At 38.6% G+C, this 20287-nt stretch overlaps 1 protein-coding gene across 1 annotated transcript; it reads left to right on the forward strand.

Annotated features, from left to right (window-relative positions):
* Positions 1 to 19641, forward strand: LOC108427800 (rab GDP dissociation inhibitor alpha). Its single transcript, XM_017698289.2, has 11 exons — positions 1 to 277; positions 2488 to 2595; positions 3381 to 3480; positions 3775 to 3909; positions 4395 to 4593; positions 6755 to 6886; positions 6983 to 7082; positions 9889 to 10060; positions 10432 to 10576; positions 12501 to 12555; positions 14395 to 19641. The coding sequence occupies exons 1-11, from the start codon at positions 233 to 235 to the stop codon at positions 14545 to 14547; spliced, it is 1344 nt and encodes a 447-aa protein (XP_017553778.1). The 5' UTR covers positions 1 to 232; the 3' UTR covers positions 14548 to 19641.
* Positions 19642 to 20287: the final 646 nt, after the last annotated feature.

The raw sequence follows: 20287 nt of genomic DNA on the forward strand, positions 1-20287 counted from the left end.
CCTATTTGTCGACGCGGAAGGATCTGCGTTGGGAGCAACGCCGTTACACGACGACGAGTCAGAGCGAAATAACGCTTTAAATATTTCTTTTTAAAAAAAGACAGGGCTTAAAACGTTCAGCTGACGCGATTTAAGGTAGAACATCTTCGATCTGACCTGCGCCGAAATTTGCTGAGGTGTGTCATTCAGCCTTCGACACTTTCTCGCAGAGGACAGGAAGACACAGTTCATAATGGATGAGGAATATGATGTGATCGTTTTGGGCACTGGACTGACGGTAAGGGGAAAAAACAGCTGGTCTTAAGAAAACCGAGCGAAATGGGTTGCAAACAAACGTGCTTGCTACGTGAAATAGAGTCCTTAAGTACGAAGCTACGGTCTGCTTCTTGTTCGAATTTTCCCGTTCCACCTTAAATGGTGCAGCAGTTACATTCTAGTGCCTGAGGCGCCAGAATGTAACTCCTGCACCATTTAAGGTGGAACGGGAAAATTCGAACAGAACCTGGCGGATATGAAGCCAACTTCAGCCACGTCTGTTTTTTTCTGCTAGCCATGCATTATGTAATGTCGACACTAATGCAGATGCTAGAAACTTCAGCTCTGTCCTACACAAACACAAGCCTTGGACGAGATTTATACACGATGCATGGCTGCAATTGATTTCTGACGGCCTTTTATCTCAACATAGAAACTATGAATGAGATTCATTCATTTTTTTTCATGCAGGGGATCGACTTCTAGCGCTACTGCATCTGACATTTTGGCATTTTTGTCCTTTATCGCCTTTCTGATGCTCGATTGACGTTAGGCCTAGCTCTTTCTATTCAGGATGGATGCTACGTGGGGCTGCTGAGGCCCTTTAACACGCCCTTTATTTTTCTCTGCAGTTAGCTGAATGAAATAAGCCCTGTCTGTACGTAGCATATTCAGACAGCTGCACTGCAGCCTTCATTTATGGTGCCACTCTATTGTATTTAATGTAAGTCTCTATTGTCCTTTTGCTGTGTTGTAACAAAAACCCTGTGCTGTGATTCAGCTGCATTAAATTCAGTGTTGTGCTCTTGTCTTGCCCTTCTAATTCAAAATGGATTAATGAGATTATTTAGTGAACATATATGTTTTGCATATAAAAGATATCTTGTATATTTGATGAAGCTTATTGCTTATGGAGAAAAATGTGAAAATATACAGCCAGTCTCCCCATTTGCAGTTCCTCTTTCTCAACATGATGCATGACATTGTGGAAGAGTAGCATTAGTCAGCAGTAATTATACAGTCGTGATTAATCAACACGAGCAGAACAGTGTATATTGTTGTAGTTTTTGCCCTAGCTTGTGTGCAAAAGCCAGGACCGATTATAGGACATGAGCATTAGATTGCAGGGTAGCAGTGGAGAAATCTAGCAGCTTTGCTGTACACATACATTTCCAAGGGTGGGGTTCTGGGGGACTGGCCGTATCCCAGGGTGCACCTCTCTTCGCAGCGTTTGCCAGCTGATCTGTGTGCGTTTGGGAGCCATTCTGTGCTGGCTGCGCAGTGCAGGGTACTTCCCCAAGTTCCTCTATCTTGGTTTCTTCCCTCTAACATGGCTTCTCTGTTATGAACCTGACATTAGAGCACATATGTTTGGTGCTGTCCCACCTCAGGGTGCTGAACGTGTTTTCTTTAACCCCCAGACATGCATTTAGTCCACTTTTTCTTCTTCTTCTGTTCTATTGTAGAGTTGAGCTTTTCTATTGTGTTGGTAGTTTTCTTCAGTAAAGCACAGAGGATTGCTACATAATGCGGTATAGATCAAATTATTATTATTATTATTATTATTATTGTTATTATTATTCATAGATATAAAATTTCATCCACACTGCTATTACTAATTTCTATAATGTATTAACCTCATATTCTTCAGGGTATATTTTGGTTTTTCCATCTGAATTTACATGACCAAATCATAAGGCAAATTATTCAGTAATTGCATGAAATAAAGGCAAATTTTTATTTGGTTTATTTATTTGTAAAATCGCCCCTCAGAGTAACAGAAAATGTGTTTCATGATCATACACATATTGCTATATGCTTACAATTTACTGCTGAAAGCCAAAAATCTTACACACTCTGTATTATTTTATAAAAAATACATTTAACAGAGCAGATCACTGAAGAGATGCCATCTGTATATATTTTATAGCCCAGATTTGTGGGAAAATGGGTCAACTTTCAGTAGACAAAAAATTCTTCAGCCTTTTCTGTTATAAGGAATGTAGCTTATGAAATATGAAAGTTATGAAGAATATGACAAAGTGCGTTTTGGATCCACAGGTGGTTCTAAGGAGTTTAAGAGGCTGTGAAATTAATAATTTTCATAATTTCCATATTACTGCTGAACAATAAGCCTTAGACATGGATGTCTGTGAGTGTTAAGGTGTTAACTGAAGTAATGATGAATTCACATTGTTCTTGTTATGATTTTTTGTGTGTGTATGTGTTCAGGAGTGCATCCTGTCGGGGATCATGTCCGTGAATGGAAAGAAGGTTTTGCACATGGACAGGAACCCTTATTATGGCGGGGAGAGCTCCTCCATCACACCATTGGAGGAGGTATGTACACAAAACGCATCCAAAAACGCATTTTACGGTAAACAACCACTAAATAATCCACAAGCATCATTAACCCTCAAAGAAGGTGTAGTGGAATTGAAAGTATTGTAATTTTGTGACAGATTCAGATTCCACTGTATTCCAGAATGTATTTAAACCAAAAAAATAAAAATGACCATAAAGCAGACATATGCTATGCTAATGCAAATACTTATATTAAATTTGTGTCTAAAATTTGATTTCATTTTTTAACTGCTACTTTTGGTTATAAAACTGCTTTTAAATTTGTTGAAAGTCTATTATTATGATTTAAACAGTTATTCAGAGTCATTTGATGTGAAATGTTTCACTAAAGAGACTCACTGAATCTGATTTCTTTACAGTTGCGGTGATAGGAACCAGGGGTTGTGATGTCTACAACACACATCACAATTTTACCTAATACCAAAAACCTCCAGTGAACCTGCATATATTTTCAAAGCCACTTTATCTGCCTAACAATACCCCTTAACTGTGGCATCTTGTGGGTTTTTGCTATTATTAATGCTAAGTACAGAATGTCATTGATCACTCTGAAACGTCACTGGTTTGTTTTTATGTTTGCTGTGAGGACACAATCAGGTAGAGAGCAGTGATATCATACAGGCTGCTTGACTCAGTGCCAGTAGAACAATCCACCATTCCTGCTGCCTGGCCTCTGGCTTGGCTCAAAGCCTGGTCTAGTCTCTCACGGCTTTGATGGGTTAGATTTGTTTAAAAGGTTTGTTTTGCTTGTCTAACCATAGCTATACAAGCGCTTCGGCCTGCCGGACAGTCCGCCAGAGTCCATGGGCAGAGGAAGGGACTGGAATGTCGACCTCATCCCCAAATTCCTCATGGCCAATGGTCAGTGGGTTTATGTCTTTGTGTTACTTTTTGTGTGCATAAAAAGATAAAAAAGTGCTTTATATGACGTTTTAATTACATCAGGGTCTTTTTATTACGAAGGAACCTTCTAATTTAAATATAATTACACAATTATTTACATAAGTAATTAAATTTACATCTGTCCTTGTTGACTGTTGTTTATCTACACTTCTAACTTTTTTTGTTAAAATTTTCTTGTCAAGTAAAATGTGGAAAAAAGAACACTATTTTTTTCTTTTCTTTATACACGTTTGTATCGCTTCATTTGTGCAGGCCAGCTGGTGAAGATGCTGCTGTATACAGAAGTGACTCGCTATCTGGACTTTAAGGTGGTGGAAGGCAGTTTTGTGTATAAAGGAGGGAAGATCTACAAGGTGCCCTCTACAGAATCCGAGGCTCTTGCTTCCAGTGAGTTTGACTAACCCCTAAAATTACATTCTCTTTCACATCTAAAGGGTGGGGCTGCGTATTTCAGGCAAAACTGTTAATATTTTCAATCCATTATTCATTTTTCTTTTTTCTATTTATTTGCAGTTTACAATGCCACAGTAATAACGTGGCAATAACATTTCTCAGTAAGAGCTGGACACGCATGTCTTTCATAGAAAATGCCTGACTACACATGCGGCAGTTATTTTCTCAGAAGCACAAGGCTTTTCTCTCTTGGCCGGCATACATAATTATGCTCTTATATAATGTCTTGTATAATACTTAGTGAGCTGCTAATTATCAAACACCATAATTTGCCAATCAGTCTTTTAGACTTTTACTGTTATCCGGTAATGTGGGCTACTGAAGACTCATTTACCTCCATAGTTTTCTTTTTGACCATCATTACAAAACTCATTTCATGAATTGCCTTGCTATGCTGTTCTGTTTCTGTCTGTGTGCAGATCTGATGGGCATGTTTGAGAAGAGACGGTTCCGGAAGTTCCTGGTTTTTGTGGCCAACTTTGATGAGAATGACCCCAAAACCTTTGAGGGAGTGGACCCTAAAACTACCACCATGCGAGACGTGTATAAGAAGTTTGACCTGGGACAAGATGTGATCGATTTCACAGGCCACGCTCTGGCCCTCTATAGGACAGACGAGTAAGTGCCGGCAACGGTGCATAAAAATATTAATAAGAAAGAGACAGTGCTTGACTCACAAAGTCGCTGCTGATCATTTTAGATTATATTATATATATTATTCCATTATAGGGAAATTGCAGCAAATTATTTGACACTTTCTGCATGTTGAAATTTTGCTTGTTGAAATGTAAACAATTTGTTTCAACTTATCTTTCTTTGCAGTGGTATATTTCATTTACTATCCAAAACCACTAGTGAACCTACACATATTTAAAGTTGATAGTGGTAAAATGGTAATGTATTCAAAATATTTTGAATATTTTGCTTTATAACACCCTGCATGCACCTCTGCTTCCTAAATGGGTTTTAAACTATATAGCAAAACAGTCGTAGCAGGCAGCATATCCGTAACCATTTCGTGTAATAACTTTCTGTGTATATAGGTTTATGTGAGTTGTCATAAAAGGCTTATATACACTCTTAAAAGGTGGTTTTTCAAGGGTTCTTTAGGAAAGGCAATGGTTCTATTTAGGACCATGAGTTTTATATAGAACCATTTCATGCTTAAGTGGTTCATTGCCAGGTGAAATGGTTCATTAGATTGAATATGGTTGTATATGATTCTATATAGAACCCTTTTTAAAATGGTTCTATATAGTGCCAAAAAAGAGTTTGTGTTGTTATGATGTCAAGCTTGTAACAGTAGATGCATTGTAGAACCATTTTTAACAAGGTTGTAAATAACCAGGAATAGTCAACAGCAAACATGTCTTTGCTAAATTAAGGTAAGTGGGCCTGTGCTGCTAACAGATTCTGTTTTGTATAACCATTTTGTAGAACTGTATTAAGTGGTTAAACCAGGCTGGTGGGTGAGGAGGTTATTCTTTTTCTTTAGCTGTATTGTGTCGGGGGAGGCACGGTGGCAAGGTGGGTAGTGCTGTCGCCTCACAGCAAGAAGGGCCTTGGTTCGATTCCCTGGCCAGGCGACCAGGGTCCTTTCTGTGTGGAGTTTGTATGCTCTCCCTGAGTGTGTGGGTGTCCTCCGGGTACTCCGGTTTCCTCCCACAGTCTAAAGACATGCAGTCAGGCCAATTGGACATGCTAATTTGCCCATAGGTGTGACTGTGTGTGTCTGTCTGTCTGTCTGTCTGCCCTGCAATGGACTCGCAACCTGTCCAGGGTGTATCCTGCCTTCCGCCCGATGACTGCTGGGATAGGCTCCAGCACCCCCTGCGACCCAGAGGGAGAGGTGGCTTAGAAAATGTGTGTGTGTGTGTGTGTGTGTGTATTGTGTCATCTGGTCATTTTTCCAACAGTCTCTTACACTGGCCTTCATGGGATTAAATACGGTGATATGTGAGTTGAGTCCTAGTCTTTGTCAAAAGAAAGAACATAATAAAGCATAGTTTAGTAAAACCTGTGGTTGTAGCATGCAGTCATCTTTAATTTGGCAACCAAACTGTACGCAATGTAGGCAAAAAGAAGGGACTTACAAATGTCATAAACTTTACCATCTGAGAGTTTGTGGCTGCTTAGCTTAGCCCTTCACCTTCTCCTCTGAAATTATTTCGCCTGAGGCCCTTTGAAATGTCCCCTTGCCCCTGAGACTTGTCTTTGTGTTTTTCCCAAGCTTGGGGTTGTTTTTCAGTCTGAAACCTGATGCTGTGGTCTGAGGATGTTCTAATATGTGCACTGTTCCACAGAGGCAGCCTTTTGTACAGGCATGATATCTGCCTGCAGCAGAGAGTGTTTAACCAGCACAGCTTTTCTGCAACCATCTCACTTATGTTTGGTACAGTAAATGTGATATTAATGTAAGATATCACATCAATATTTAAAAGTTCAGTTATGTTTATGGACCTGTCCAGGGTGTATTTTGCTTTCCAGCCAATGACGGCTGGGATAGGGTCCAGCACTCCCCGCGACCCAGAAGGAGAAAGTGCCTTCAAAGATGTGTTTATGTATGACAGTTCTGCTGTCTAGCTGTGACTTGCACAAAATAAATCAATAAATAAACAGCACTCTTTTTTAATGGTGGCGAATGAGTTTTTATCATCAATGGGTCTGTTAACAAGGCAATTTAATTAACAGTTGCCAGGCACAGCCCTAGGGTAAGTGGCGGGGGGATCTATAAATTTGAACAACTTCTTTAAGCTTTCTCTCTTTCCCCTTCTTTCAGTTACCTGGATCAGCCTTGTCTTGAGACCATTAACCGCATTAAGCTGTACAGTGAATCACTGGCTCGCTATGGGAAAAGCCCATATCTGTATCCTCTGTATGGGCTCGGAGAACTGCCTCAGGGATTCGCCAGGTAATCACACATTTTTTTGCATGGACATTTCTAAACTCATCCAGTTTGAGAATTAAAGTTTTCTCCATATTTACTATTTGTCATTCTGTTGTTCAGATTAAGTGCAATCTATGGTGGAACTTACATGCTTAACAAGCCGGTGGATGAGATTGTTATGGAGAATGGACGTGTGGTGGGGGTGAAGTCTGAAGGAGAGGTAATGTACAGTATCTGAGATTCATTTATTTACGTTTTCAATGCATATGAGGCCTGTGCCTGCTATTCTTACTTACCGGTGAGAGATTCTTTGCTATGGACAGTGAACTGGTTTCACAGTATACCAAAGTATAAAAATGAATGGTTATCATATCATGCACATGCTTATTACCTGTATTGAAAAAACATACAACCAAAAAGAGAATCTCAACTTTAAGGACACCAGAACTTTAATCCCCAGTAAAAAATGTGTCAAAGTTTAAACATTGATCATAAAATGCATTATACGTACATCTCAGTATGGCAACCTTGCAAACGTTTGAGCACTCTAGCCATATGACTTGGTTTATTGATTTTCTAAGTGTTAATAAGTCAACTCACTCCCTGCCGAGAACACACTTTGGCATTTTTATGTGCTAAATGTAACATAATGACAAAAATTCAAACAAAATGTGGCCTCTGCAAAGTATTTTTTGGTTTAACTTAGCAAATAAATAGATAGTGTACACTACAGTTAAGAAGAAAAAAGCCATCTTAAAGTGTGTTCCCTGATAAAGGATGTGTGTGGCCTATTAAGGTTAGGATTAGGATCAAGTTTATGGTTGGTTTTAGGTTTAGGTTTCAGGTTCAGATTAAGGTTTGGGTTACAGAGAGGTTTGCAGTTAGGGAGAAATTAAGTTGAATTAGATAAATATATATATGTATTTATATATATATATATATATATATATATATATATATATATATATATATATATATATATATATATATATATATATGTACACTGCTCAAAAAAATAAAGGGAACACTCAAATAACACATCCTAGATCTGAATGAATGAAATATTCTCATTGAATACTTGGTTCTGTACAAAGTTGAATGTGCTGACAACAAAATCACACAAAAATCATCAATGGAAATCAAATTTATTAACCAATGGAGGCCTGGATTTGGAGTCACATACAAAATTAAAGTGGAAAAACACACGACAGGCTGATCCAACTTTGATGTGATGTCCTTAAAACAAGTCAAAATGAGGCTCAGTATTGTGTGTGGCCTACATGTGCCTGTATGACCTCCCTACAATGCCTGGGCATGCTCCTGATGAGGTGGCGGATGGTCTCCTGAAGGATCTCCTCCCAGACCTGGACTAAAGCATCTACCAACTCCTGGACAGTCTGTGGTGCAATGTGGCGTTGGTGGATGGAGTGAGACATGATGTCCCAGATGTGCTCAATCGGATTCAGGTCTGGGGAACGGGCGGGCCAGTCCATAGCTTCAATGCCTTCATCTTGCAGGAACTGCTGACACACTCCTGCCACATGAGGTCTAGCACTGTCCTGCTTTAGGAGGAACCCAGGGCCAACCGCACCAGCATATGGTCTCACAAGGGGTCTGAGGATCTCATCTCAGTACCTAATGGCAGTCAGGCTACCTCTGGCGAGCACATGGAGGGCTGTGCGGCCCTCCAAAGAAATGCCACCCCACACCATTACTGACCCACTGCCAAACCGGTCATGCTGAAGGATGTTGCAGACAGCAGATCGCTCTCCATGGCATCTCCAGACTCTGTCATGTCTGTCACATGTGCTCAGTGTGAACCTGCTCTCATCTGTGAAGAGCACAGGGCGCCAGTGGCGAATTTGCTAATCCTGGTGTTCTCTGGCAAATGCCAAGCATCCTGCACGGTGTTGGGCTGTGAGCACGACCCCCATCTGTGGACGTCGGGCCCTCATACCATCCTCATGGAGTCGGTTTTTCGTTTGTGCAGACACATGGTCATTTTGCAGGGCTCTGGCAGTGCTCCTCCTGTTCCTCCTTACACAAAGGCAGAGGCAGCGGTCCTGCTGCTGGGTTGTTGCCCTCCTACGGCCTCCTCCACGTCTCCTGGTGTACTGGCCTGTCTCCTGGTAGCGCGTCCAGGCTCTGGACACTACGCTGACAGACACAGCAAACCTTCTTGAAACAGCTCGCATTGATGTGCCATCCTGGATGAGCTGCACTACCTGAGTCACTTGTGTGGGTTGTAGAGTCCGTCTCATGCTACCACGAGTGTGAAAGCACCACCAACATTCAAAAGTGACCAAAACATCAGCCAGAAAGCAGATAGGTACTGAGAAGTGGTCTGTGGTCCCCACCTGCAGAACCACTCCTTTATTGAGTGTGTCTTGCTAATTGCCAATGATTTCCACCTGTTGTCTGTTCCATTTGCACAACAGCTGTGAAATTGATTGTCAATCAGTGTTGCTTCCTAAGTGGACAGTTTGATTTCACAGAAGTTTGATTTATCTGGAGTTATATTGTGTTGTTTAAGTGTTCCCTTTATTTTTTTGAGCAGTGTATATATATATATATATATATATATATATATATATATATATATATATATATATATATATATATATATATATATAATTTTATTTATTCACCTCTTTAGTGTACAGCACTTTAGCCTTGCTTATGAAGCTATAAGTAGTATTTCAGCAAAGGGTGTTTTTGCATGAGGCACAATGCAGGGCAGCCAATCAGAAAAGAGACTGTTTTCATATATGAGTCTTAATAGAACAGTAGCAAAGAAAATTTAGCTCTAGATGATTCAAAATGGTTGCGTAAAAATGGATTATGACTGTTTTGTTAATAAACCCACATATTTTTTCCCTCAGGGTAAAATAACGTAAACATATAGGATATGAAAGTCAAGAGTGCCTCCAGTAGAACCAAAATTTCTTTTCTGGATACGCCTCAAGGAGCTGTTTATTTTGATTTGTTGATTGATGGTTTTATGTTGTTCTTCTCTGACCTATCAGGTCGCTCGCTGCAAGCAGCTCATCTGTGACCCCAGTTATGTTCAGGACCGTGTGCGCAAAGCTGGTCAGGTGATCCGTGTCATCTGTATTCTCAGCCATCCAATCAAGAACACCAATGATGCCAACTCCTGTCAGATCATCATACCTCAGAACCAAGTGAACCGCAACTCTGGTGAGTGACCTCATGCAGCCAGGCCTAGACCACAGTAAAGGGGGAAAATTCTCATGATGTGCAAATTTTAAAGTACTGTAAAGCAGAACCCAATTACAAGAGCACCTTTTTCTAAGGAGGTCCTAGTTTGTTGATGTACAATTTTTCTATGAATCTCCCAGTACATTTCTAAAACATCCTTTTGCTCTTGGGTTGTTTTGTTCCATTAGTTCATCAATTCAGTATTTCTTCAAAAATGTGTAGCTTTATTAACTATGATGAATCTGTGATCTAATTCTGTTTTATATTTATATTTGAAGAATCTGTTCTTATTTTTTATTTCTCTGACACAAATGAACAAGAATTTACAATTATGTTTCTGTCTTCTTTAGATATATATGTGTGTATGATCTCATATGCTCATAATGTGGCTGCTCAGGGCAAGTACATTGCCATAGTCAGCACCACAGTAGAGACCAGTGACCCCGAGACTGAGATCCAACCCGCTCTGGAGCTTCTGGAGCCCATCGACCAGAAGTCAGTGTTTTACCCTTTCCTTCTCCCTCATTAAAGAAGGTTTGAATTCATAAAATGTTCAGTTTTTGGCTGAAAGAGAAAAAGCCAAAATTTGGGCCAAAAAAGCAGATTAAACAGATCAATAAAGCATCGAAATCTAACACTTAAGAAATAATCTGAAAGATAATGAAAATAAGAAATAGTTATAAAAAAGCTGTTTGTTTTCTTCGCTCTACTGTGCTGCTCAGCACAGCTGTGTTTAAATAATTTGTGCATCAGCAGATCCACAGTGAATCACGCAAACAAGGCCCATTGCTGCGTTCTCTGTAGGCTTTGACTGACATGCCTTTAGCATTAACCGATTTATTGAAATTCTAAATGGAAAACATATAAATCACATTTCCAAAGTAAGGTGTTTCCATCATTGTAGTGAAGGGCTCTGGCTTTTAATTGACCAAGTTTTGACTGAGATCTCTTTGAACACTCTTTCAGTGCGCTGGTAATTATCTCCTGTCAGGGAACTCAATGCACAACCCATGTTACAAAATGTTCTTCCACTTGTTGCATGCAATTACACATTTCCAACAGAGAATCTCCAAATCCCCAAAATTTACATAGTGTAGCTTTAAAATGATAAGTAATTTCCTGTAATTATTTAGTAAGCTGATTAAAATGTGTCCACTAGGTCTGTCAGTTCTCTTTCCCAGCACCTATCACCTTTGAAGCATCATCAGCATGATTATGTTCATTTTAAAAGCATAACTTTAAAGCACATCGTATAAAAGGAAACCTGATATAATCTGTTCATGAATAATATTAATAAGAAGAAGATGGTTTTAAATGCTGGCTTTTAAGGTAGAATAACGAATATATATATTAAGATATATTAATATATATTATTTACTAACTACACTACCAAGATTGGAACTATTTGTGAAATTAATGTGTGTGTTTTTTTTATTCAATAATAATCTGTATATTGTAGAATATTACACACTAAACATCAGGAGGTGTATTTGGTAGTTGATATTGAATAAATTTTACGTTTTTTGGAGAGTTTTCGTTTAATACTCTTTCAGCATGATGCAGTTACACATTTCCACCAGAGAGGTCTCCAAATCCTCAGAACTTACATAATGTAGCATTAAGTGATTTACTGTAGTTTTCTATCTAGTCATTTACTTTATTTTCAACCTTATCTGCAGGTCTGTTAATTAGTCTAGACACATCTAACATTTCTCTATTTTCCACAGGTTCCTGTTAATTATTTGACATGTTAAATTATTTGAGTGTTAAAATCACATTACAATCATTTTATACATGTATCCACACGTAAATTGGTTTTATGTTATTAAAAGCAGTGATTACAAACTTTTAAGTTACGTATATATCATTTGGTAACTCTTGTTCTTCAAGGGGTTTTCCTCAGTTGTGCAGTTTTACGAATAGATGCCCATGTTAAATGTAGCCATTTAACTGTTAAAATGTTGTTGACATCTTGTGCAAAAAGACGTTGATCTGGAGATGTTTCCTCCTGGCTATGCAATACTCTAAAAGAGGGTGCTTTGAATTTATATGACTCAAATGTGTCAGCTGGTTGCACATTTATGTGTTACATCAACACAGTTCTCACTGAAAGAAGTAAACTCAAAGAGAGCAGTTGTGTTGAATTTATTCATGTGCACCCGTTTGACACACACACACACACACACACACACACATACATATATATATATATATATATATATATATATATATATATATATATAAACTTTGAGAATGTTGATTACAAGTTGAGATCTGTTCTTGAAGGAGTGTATCTAAAGCCTTTGGCTCCTGGGGACACTCATAAACCAGACTAGGTCACAGAGAGAGTCAAATGACATTGCCTCTAGGGATTTCTGCTGTTTCTCTCACACGTCACACTGTTTGATTGGTTCTGCAGGTTTGTGGCTATCAGCGATCTGTATGAGCCGTCAGATGATGGATCAGAGAGTCAGGTCAGTGTCACACTCTTTATTAATCATTATCTGAATCATTTTGTTTATGAAGCTATTCTACAGTCGTTAACGAGAACCATAAAAGTGAATGAACAAGCCAGAATGTGGGGTGTTCATTGTTCCAGGTTATACAGTAACCTGAGCCACTATTCACAGTTCTGTTTTAGATCTGTGCACAAAAACGTTATGATAAAAGTTCACATCATCTATATTTATTTATTAGCACAAACGTTTATCTCTAATATGTTTCACACAAAGGTTCTGACATGGCTAAAGTGAATACATGGTAGGGAAGTAGTTAGCTTGATTTTATCTGCAGATGCAGATTTTAAGTGCCTGTCTGTTAATACAGGCCCCAACAAATTTTTGTCCATTCTGAGTGGTGTTAGGATTTTTGTGACATATTCATATGTGGGTGCTTTTGAAAGGGGAACTCCTTCAGTTGTTCAAAATATTTGTATATTTAAATTGTTCAGATGTAAACAAAGTCATTCAGGGTGTTTTGATCTGAAATGCTCTGTTCTAGAGAAACTGATAAAGTTAGTATTGTTCACAGAGGAGATGACAGGAACTCGACGTCTGGCCTCTAAAAGAAAGTTCCCTCACAGAAAGTTATTACATGAAATGTTGTCTGAGACGTGTATATTTAAAGCAGCATTATGTAAGATTTTTTGCTGAAACTGAAAGAAGTAGAGTTGAAAAGAGAACAAACTAAAATATGGCGTAGATGTGCTGCTGCAAGTCGCCCTGCAAAGCCTGAAATAATAAGTTAAAATTCAGGGGTATCTGATCAGAGTGTTCACATCACACTCACAGGCTCAAAAGGAAGGTTCGGGCTAAATGTCTGAAATGCAAAATCAACATTTTACTGATGAGGGTATGATAATAATGGCGGATAATTCACTCATATTCTCGGAAGGCACGTCCTTCTCTTGGAATTGTCTTTGAATGCCCTTTCAATGCGCTCACAGTCATCAGCTTTATCCTCTCAGGGAAGCGGTCAGAAGCAGAACCAACTTTACAAAATGATCTTCCACATGCTGCTGCATGCAATTACACATTTCCACCAGAGAGGCCTCTACATCCCCAAATGTCACGTACATTGAAGAGACACTCAAGTACATTTTCACATCAAACGACTGAATGATTTTGTGTACATCTCCGTATCTGAATTATGGGGATTTTTTTTTATTTGATGGAATTCCTCTTAATGCCTCATGTGCAGTATCATACTTTTTATAGTTTTGTGCAGCATTATGCTTTCCTTAACACTATTACAGTGTGTTTGCATCACTAAGACCTGGTAACTAAGGCCTGATTTATATATTGTGATATATATAAGTTTTATATTAATATATAATAACATATAAGTTCAATATTAAGTTTCCATGGATGTTCTTGGTATTGAATAGCCACAGGTGTGTGTGTGTGTGTGTGTGTGTGTGTGTGTAGAAATGACTGCTCTTAATGAAACCAACAAAACAGATCCAGAGCCATTTCATGTAATCATTTTCTGTGAGAGACCTTTAGAGTCATTAAACTCAGTTTCTTATCACCACCACTGAGAACAATTCTCACTTAGTTTAACCTTTTAATTATACAGAGATGTTGAAAATTTTGTGCAGTTCCCCTTTGAGACCTTATCAGTTTAACTGACAAATGAGTCTTGACCATATTTACCATATTAAATTACACTGGCTGATATCAGTTGTCTGATTTTTAGCTTCTTTAAATATCAGTATTGGTTGTCGGTGGCAAAACTGTCGTCTGTCAGGCCCTGCTGATAATCTAAACACTTTATGGTAACCAAGCATGCGCTTTCTTCTGCCTCTTCCCTAGATTTTCTGCTCTAGAGCGTACGACGCCACCACCCACTTTGAGACAACCTGCAACGACATTAAGGACATCTACAAGCGCATGACGGGAACTGACTTTGACTTTGAGAACATGAAGCGGAAACAGAACGACGTGTTCGGGGAAGACGAGCAGTGAGGGTGCGGGGGCCGCAGTGTGTGTGGGGGTGAAAGGTCGAATGAGGTTGAGTGACGGGGCAGGGCACAGGGTCATCTCTGGAAAACGACAAGGAGTGAGGGAAAGACAGAAGAAAAGGAAAGCAGGCAGATCCTGAATAGAAGTTTGAACCTGTAGAACATAATGCTGTTGTCAACCCTGGTACCCCCGTAGCCCACCCAGTTCTACCTTCACCCCACACATGCAGACACAGACACAAACACTTAGCCTTCTCTCTTCAACTTTCCCTTTCTCATCTTCTGCCTGTCTGTGCTGCACTCTTCATGCTGTACATTTCTACCATTTCCATGTCTTTGTTTAGTTCCTTGTGGTTTGAGCATTCCGTAGTGCACCGTGGTGAGAGATGTGCTGGGTGGTTATGGATGGATGCAGAGTTCACATATGTGGTTGTCCTAAAATAGTTTTTTGAACTTGAAATTATTGCATACACACTCCCCGGAGTGGCTTATCTAAAATGTTGATATGCAGCACATTCTCATAGACACATATAAAATGAAAATGATCATTTTAAGACTTTATTCAGCACTTGCAATGGTCCGTTTTTTATAATATCTAATACCCTTAGCGTGCAATGTTCATAGCTTACATTAAAGGGACATTCCGGCTTAAAACTAACATTAAATATGTTGTCATGTTATGTAATACTCTTTAGCTCAGCGATATATCCCGCAGCCTCCTTGGTTTGACAGAAATGATTTTGTATCCTCCTTGTGGTTTTATCCATCAATGTTCTCTCACTCAGTATCTAGCATGCATTACACATATGTCATGCATCCACTGGGAACCCTCAAATAAAAATGTCCCCTGATGTAGAGGCTAATAAATACAGATGTGACCGTGGCTATCTAAAAACAAATATCCGCTTCTAGTTTTTAAAACGGTCCTCCCACCTTACAGATACATCATCAGAAGGGGGATTTTATCGTTAAACTGGAAAATCTCACTATAGAGATTACTGTGCACCAATGTAGGAGAGAAGTGGGCATATTTACATCACATATATCGATGGTTACATCTTTAATTTTGGCTGGAGTGCCCCGTTAACTGTTTCAGAAATCAGGGAAACAGATTATTACACAAATCCTCGTCCATTTTATTCAGAAGCATTTGCATTTAAAAACACTCAGACATCGACTTTTCCCTGTAGAGCTCTGGCCTTGACTCCTAGAAAGTCATGCGTTTGTGATTTCACACATTTCCTCCATGCTGTGCTGTACTGTATGACTGTAGAGGAAAGATGTTTGCTGTTGGTGTCACCAGCTATTGTGACTGATGGAATTGGGTTCTCCATAAAGATGAAAATGTGAAGTATGTAAAATAAGATGGAGAAACGAATAGAGTTTGGTGTTGCCATGTCAGCTGAAGTCTGGTATGTGGAAGGCCACATTATAGTTAGGGTTATGGTTGTGGTTATGATTAAAGAGGGCATTCCGACCTATTTAATAAGATGATTCTTCATGTTATGTAATATTCTTTAGGACAGCGTTGCCCCCTTCAGCCTCATCAGTTTGACAGAATTCATAGTTTTGTATCCTCTCACTACAATACTGAGCATGCATTACACAAAAACATCATACAAACATTGGAAACCCTCACGTACTGATAAAGCAAACCTCTGAGGTAGAAGATAAAAAATACATATGTGATATTTATCTTCCCAGCAGTAACGTTAGCAGTCTGACTTTCTTCTGCGTCAGCCAGCAAGCCCAGTCTTTAAAATGTACCTTCAAGATGCATCATCAGAGGGCTGTTATTCTAGCCTTTAAATTAGAAATATCTCACTCTAGATGTTCCTGTGGCACCGCTGTTGGAGGCAAGTAGGCATGTTTACAACAGATGTAGAAGTTTGTCTGGTGTGCCCCTTTAAGGTAATTGCATTAGCCTGCTTGATTTAAAAACCATCTGAAATGTCATAAGCACCTGGTGGTGTTTTTGTGATTGTAAGTGAGGCTGTAAGACAAAGGAATGGAAATCAGTAGAGGGAAAGTGAAATGTGAAGTAGTGGAGATGGAAATGGAACCATGTTTGTTGCAAAGTTAGAGGTTTTCTGTTTTGTGCTGTGGTTGATTTGACTGTGTTGCATCCCTCCCTCTGTTAGACCTTTAACTGAACTTAAACTGTGAACTGTCAGGGTTTACAATCAGTTGCCAACTACAAGAGATTTTTATTTAGCTTCTTGTGTCCAATTCCACCCTACAAACTCCTTTGTCACCACTGACCATTAGGGATCCTTTGGCTGTGCCCTTGTTGTTGGCTGGAAAACCAGTTTTCCAAATGCAAGCACACTGGAAAAAGTGATGAGTTGAATTCAGTTCAAATGTATGGATTGTATCAGTTCCACATGAACAGAAAATGCTACTATTGGATATTAGATATTATTATTATTGCCAGAAGTAATAAACTGGAAGGTGAAATTATGTTAACATTTTATTTTCTTTTATTTTATGTGGAATTATGTACATTCATCTTGTTACTTTTTCAGTGCAATTCTTGAAACTTCTTAAAAGAAAGATGAACTACAGATGGTACCCGTGCAATATGAATGGCTGCTGTGGAGGTGCTGTTTTGGCATGTAAGGGGTGGCGTTTGATCACATTCCTTTTAAGATTTTGCTAATAATTCAGATGAATCCCCAAAAAATTAGTATCTCAGTCTATAATGAGAGATTTCTGTGCCTCTAACAACACTGCCACAGTGTTCCAGTCCAACCTAAAGGGAATATAGCTGAACATCTCCTTCTCAACCTAACATTCCTGCATGCCTAGAGTTTTCTGTCCCATATCTCATTTATTTGTGCAAGTTTACATCATCAGAATGATTATAAGACTGAAAGACTTTGCGAGTTGCTTATTGCACAAATGAGTAGTTGTACATTTGTTTGGCAATCATTGTGAGTTCCTGTAGTTTTGTAGGATCACTGAGCATCAAACTTAGATACATTCCACAAAAGCGATGCACCTGTGGGTTTCGTTATCTGTCACAGCCTGATCTTAAAGGGGAATTCCACTGAAAAGACTGGTTTCTTCTGCAGCCATTACATCATGTAGAGACATTACTGAGCCTTTGTCCATCATTGATTTCTTACATTGCAGAAAATCATTTAAATTTATTAGCTGCACTACTCCTCAATATTCTTGGAGATATGACAATTCTTGCTCAGTTGAGTTGCATAGTGTATTTGCTGTCTGTTTTTATCTTTCGTAATATTGTAAATATAAGATTAGTTGTTTGCTTAGCTTGGAAAACACTATAAACTACAACCCCCCATGGTTCTGTGGTTCCAGCTATACTTGTTGAAATGGGATTGTTACTAGATTTTGAAAGTTTGCATGAGTTAGCTAAAATGCTAAGATGTTTATGAGCTTTTTTTGGCACTGTACAGTGCGTTTGGGTCTTTCCTTTTCTGGCGGACGATTAACAGCATCTGTGAATATCTCCAATAGATAACTAATGAAATGTCAGATCTGTTAGCAACAATCAGAACCTGAGAACCACAGCAGAGTGGCAAAGGTCTAAGTTAAGGAATGTCTAAGCAGAGCTGTACAATGTTGGATGTGCTAGGAAAAAATTATCAATTGAATCCATAAAAAAATGATCACAGTCAAACTCAAACAATAGGCTTTCATGTGTGCACAAATATCTTCATTCAGATATTTTGTTGAATCCCAATGCTCATGGAAGTTGGTCTCAATTATTCATAGTCAGTTATTTGTGAGCTATAACTACACGGGGTGTGAGATATACAACATTTCCTCACTGCCCAAATCAAATGCTCAGCATTGCCGTGTGAGCTGCTATACAGCTTAGGTTTGTGTGTTTTTGGCAGCTGTCCATCAGGTAAAATAATCACTAGATGTAAACTAATGGGCTTGTGATGTACAAATGCTTGAAAGTTGTTTAGATTGGGGCTGTAAAGTCAACAGCCATTTAAGAATTTACTGCTTGCCTGGTAAAAATAAGTCCTGCTAAACACATCTGTGGGTTCGTAAGCTAATATGCCCCATGCTGCCTTTGCTGTCTTTAGCCTGTATACTATTTTTAGCCAAAATGAAGTCAATTCAATTAAAAATATCATATTAAATAACAATACGCCTTAACTTTTAGGTAATAAACTTTTCTTCTCCCGTTCAACAGAGTTTGTCTTAGCTATTATGCATGTGCATCCCACTTATGCCTCTACCAACAAGAGGTGAGACTTCTGGTAACACAAAAAACAGCCGCCATGTACAAACTATACCATTCAGTTTTCAACCAGCAAACTGTCTCCTCTAATTAGATTGTCTGTATATTATAACGCACTGCTCATATGGGCACTCTCATTGCAATTGGCTATGCATTTATGTTTTGTTTACAATCAGGAAGTGTGGCAATGAATTTAATTATAGAACCTGTTTAATCACTGTAATTTCTAGAATTCTATACATTTTAGAATTTTGGTGGAATTCCCCTTTAACTTTGCCTTAAAGCTGGACCATTATGACACCATCACCAGTCTTCTCATGAGCCTTTTCAAACCCAAACTCACCTGCAAACCTTACACATACATCTTCTCTGAAAAAGGCAAGCCTCTTTGTTGCACTTTGTAAAGGTCTTAACTTGGTCTGTGTTTACCTGTGAAAGAGTGCTCATGTCACCGTGTGGTAAATGTGCGAAGTCTATGTGCCTGGAGAGTAACTCAAACAACTGGAAACTAAAGTTCCTTTTTTTATTTTACTTATTTTTTTCTCATAAAAGCTGCGTTTGGAATTTGTTTTCCATCCTTATATTTACTTCTTGATAACCCATTGATTTCTATTTATTTAAATTAAAATCAAAATGTGTTTTTTTTTTATCTCATTTTGTGCCATGTTCTTTGGTTTAGAAGAACAAGCAGAAAATCGACAGTGACACAATCTATCTTTTAACTGACCTAACATAATAAAACTGATGAGTAGTGAGGCCTATGGGTCTTCTCTGAAAAACTAGTGTGTGAACATTACCTAATGTCCTCTTGAATAAATTAAACAGATGTATGAATTAAAACAATATGAAACAATAAAGGCACATGAAAAACTGGTTGTGTTGGTGAAGTCTGTGTTGTTCTCACAATTGATCATACAGTATATGTGTCTTTGATTATGTGAACCAAAGTCAGTAAAGCTTAGCAGGCTATATTGTAAAAATGATCAATGAATGGTCAATGAAGTCTTCTTTTCAGCTAATTATAGTAAACAGTATTTCATCAAAAAATGCCGTTTTGCAGTTGTTGCACATTTTTTAGTACTGCTGCTTATGGTCTGAGGTGACATACAGTACTGTGCGAAAATTACAGACCACCCTTCATTTATGTAATTGTCAATAAATCAAGTTATTCATTTTCAACAGGTATTTCTGCAGAAATGAGATATAATATTACACTTGTGTAAGAAAGAAGAAAGTTAAAGTTCCATTTTACTGAAAATTAAATAACTGAAGAGTGGCCTTTGACCACTGATGTGACTCAAAGATTCAAATTTTGATGTTTTATAAGGTCTTCATTGTACACAGCTTTAATTCTCTGCTGCACATACTGGTTTTGCACAAAGATTGCAACCTCAGGAATGTATTCTGATAGGCTGCACCCAGAAGACAAGTTGTGATCAATGACAGTGGTCTCCTTGGCAGATGGTATATGAGAGACATATACAGTGGGGCAAAAAAGTATTTAGTCAGCCACTGATTG

Source organism: Pygocentrus nattereri, chromosome 9 (assembly GCF_015220715.1).
Source record: "Pygocentrus nattereri isolate fPygNat1 chromosome 9, fPygNat1.pri, whole genome shotgun sequence".
Classification (NCBI taxonomy): Eukaryota; Metazoa; Chordata; class Actinopteri; order Characiformes; family Serrasalmidae; genus Pygocentrus; species Pygocentrus nattereri.

What these genes read in the sequence shown, in the direction of transcription:
- LOC108427800 (XM_017698289.2), top strand. Translation starts at nt 233, where the DNA reads ATGGATGAGGAATATGATGTGATCGTTTTGGGCACTGGACTGACG. An exon ending in CCATCACACCATTGGAGGAG is followed by an intron (nt 2,596 to 3,380) that starts GTATGTACACAA and finishes GTCTAACCATAG; the next exon opens with CTATACAAGCGCTTCGGCCT. An exon ending in ATGATGGATCAGAGAGTCAG is followed by an intron (nt 12,556 to 14,394) that starts GTCAGTGTCACA and finishes CCTCTTCCCTAG; the next exon opens with ATTTTCTGCTCTAGAGCGTA.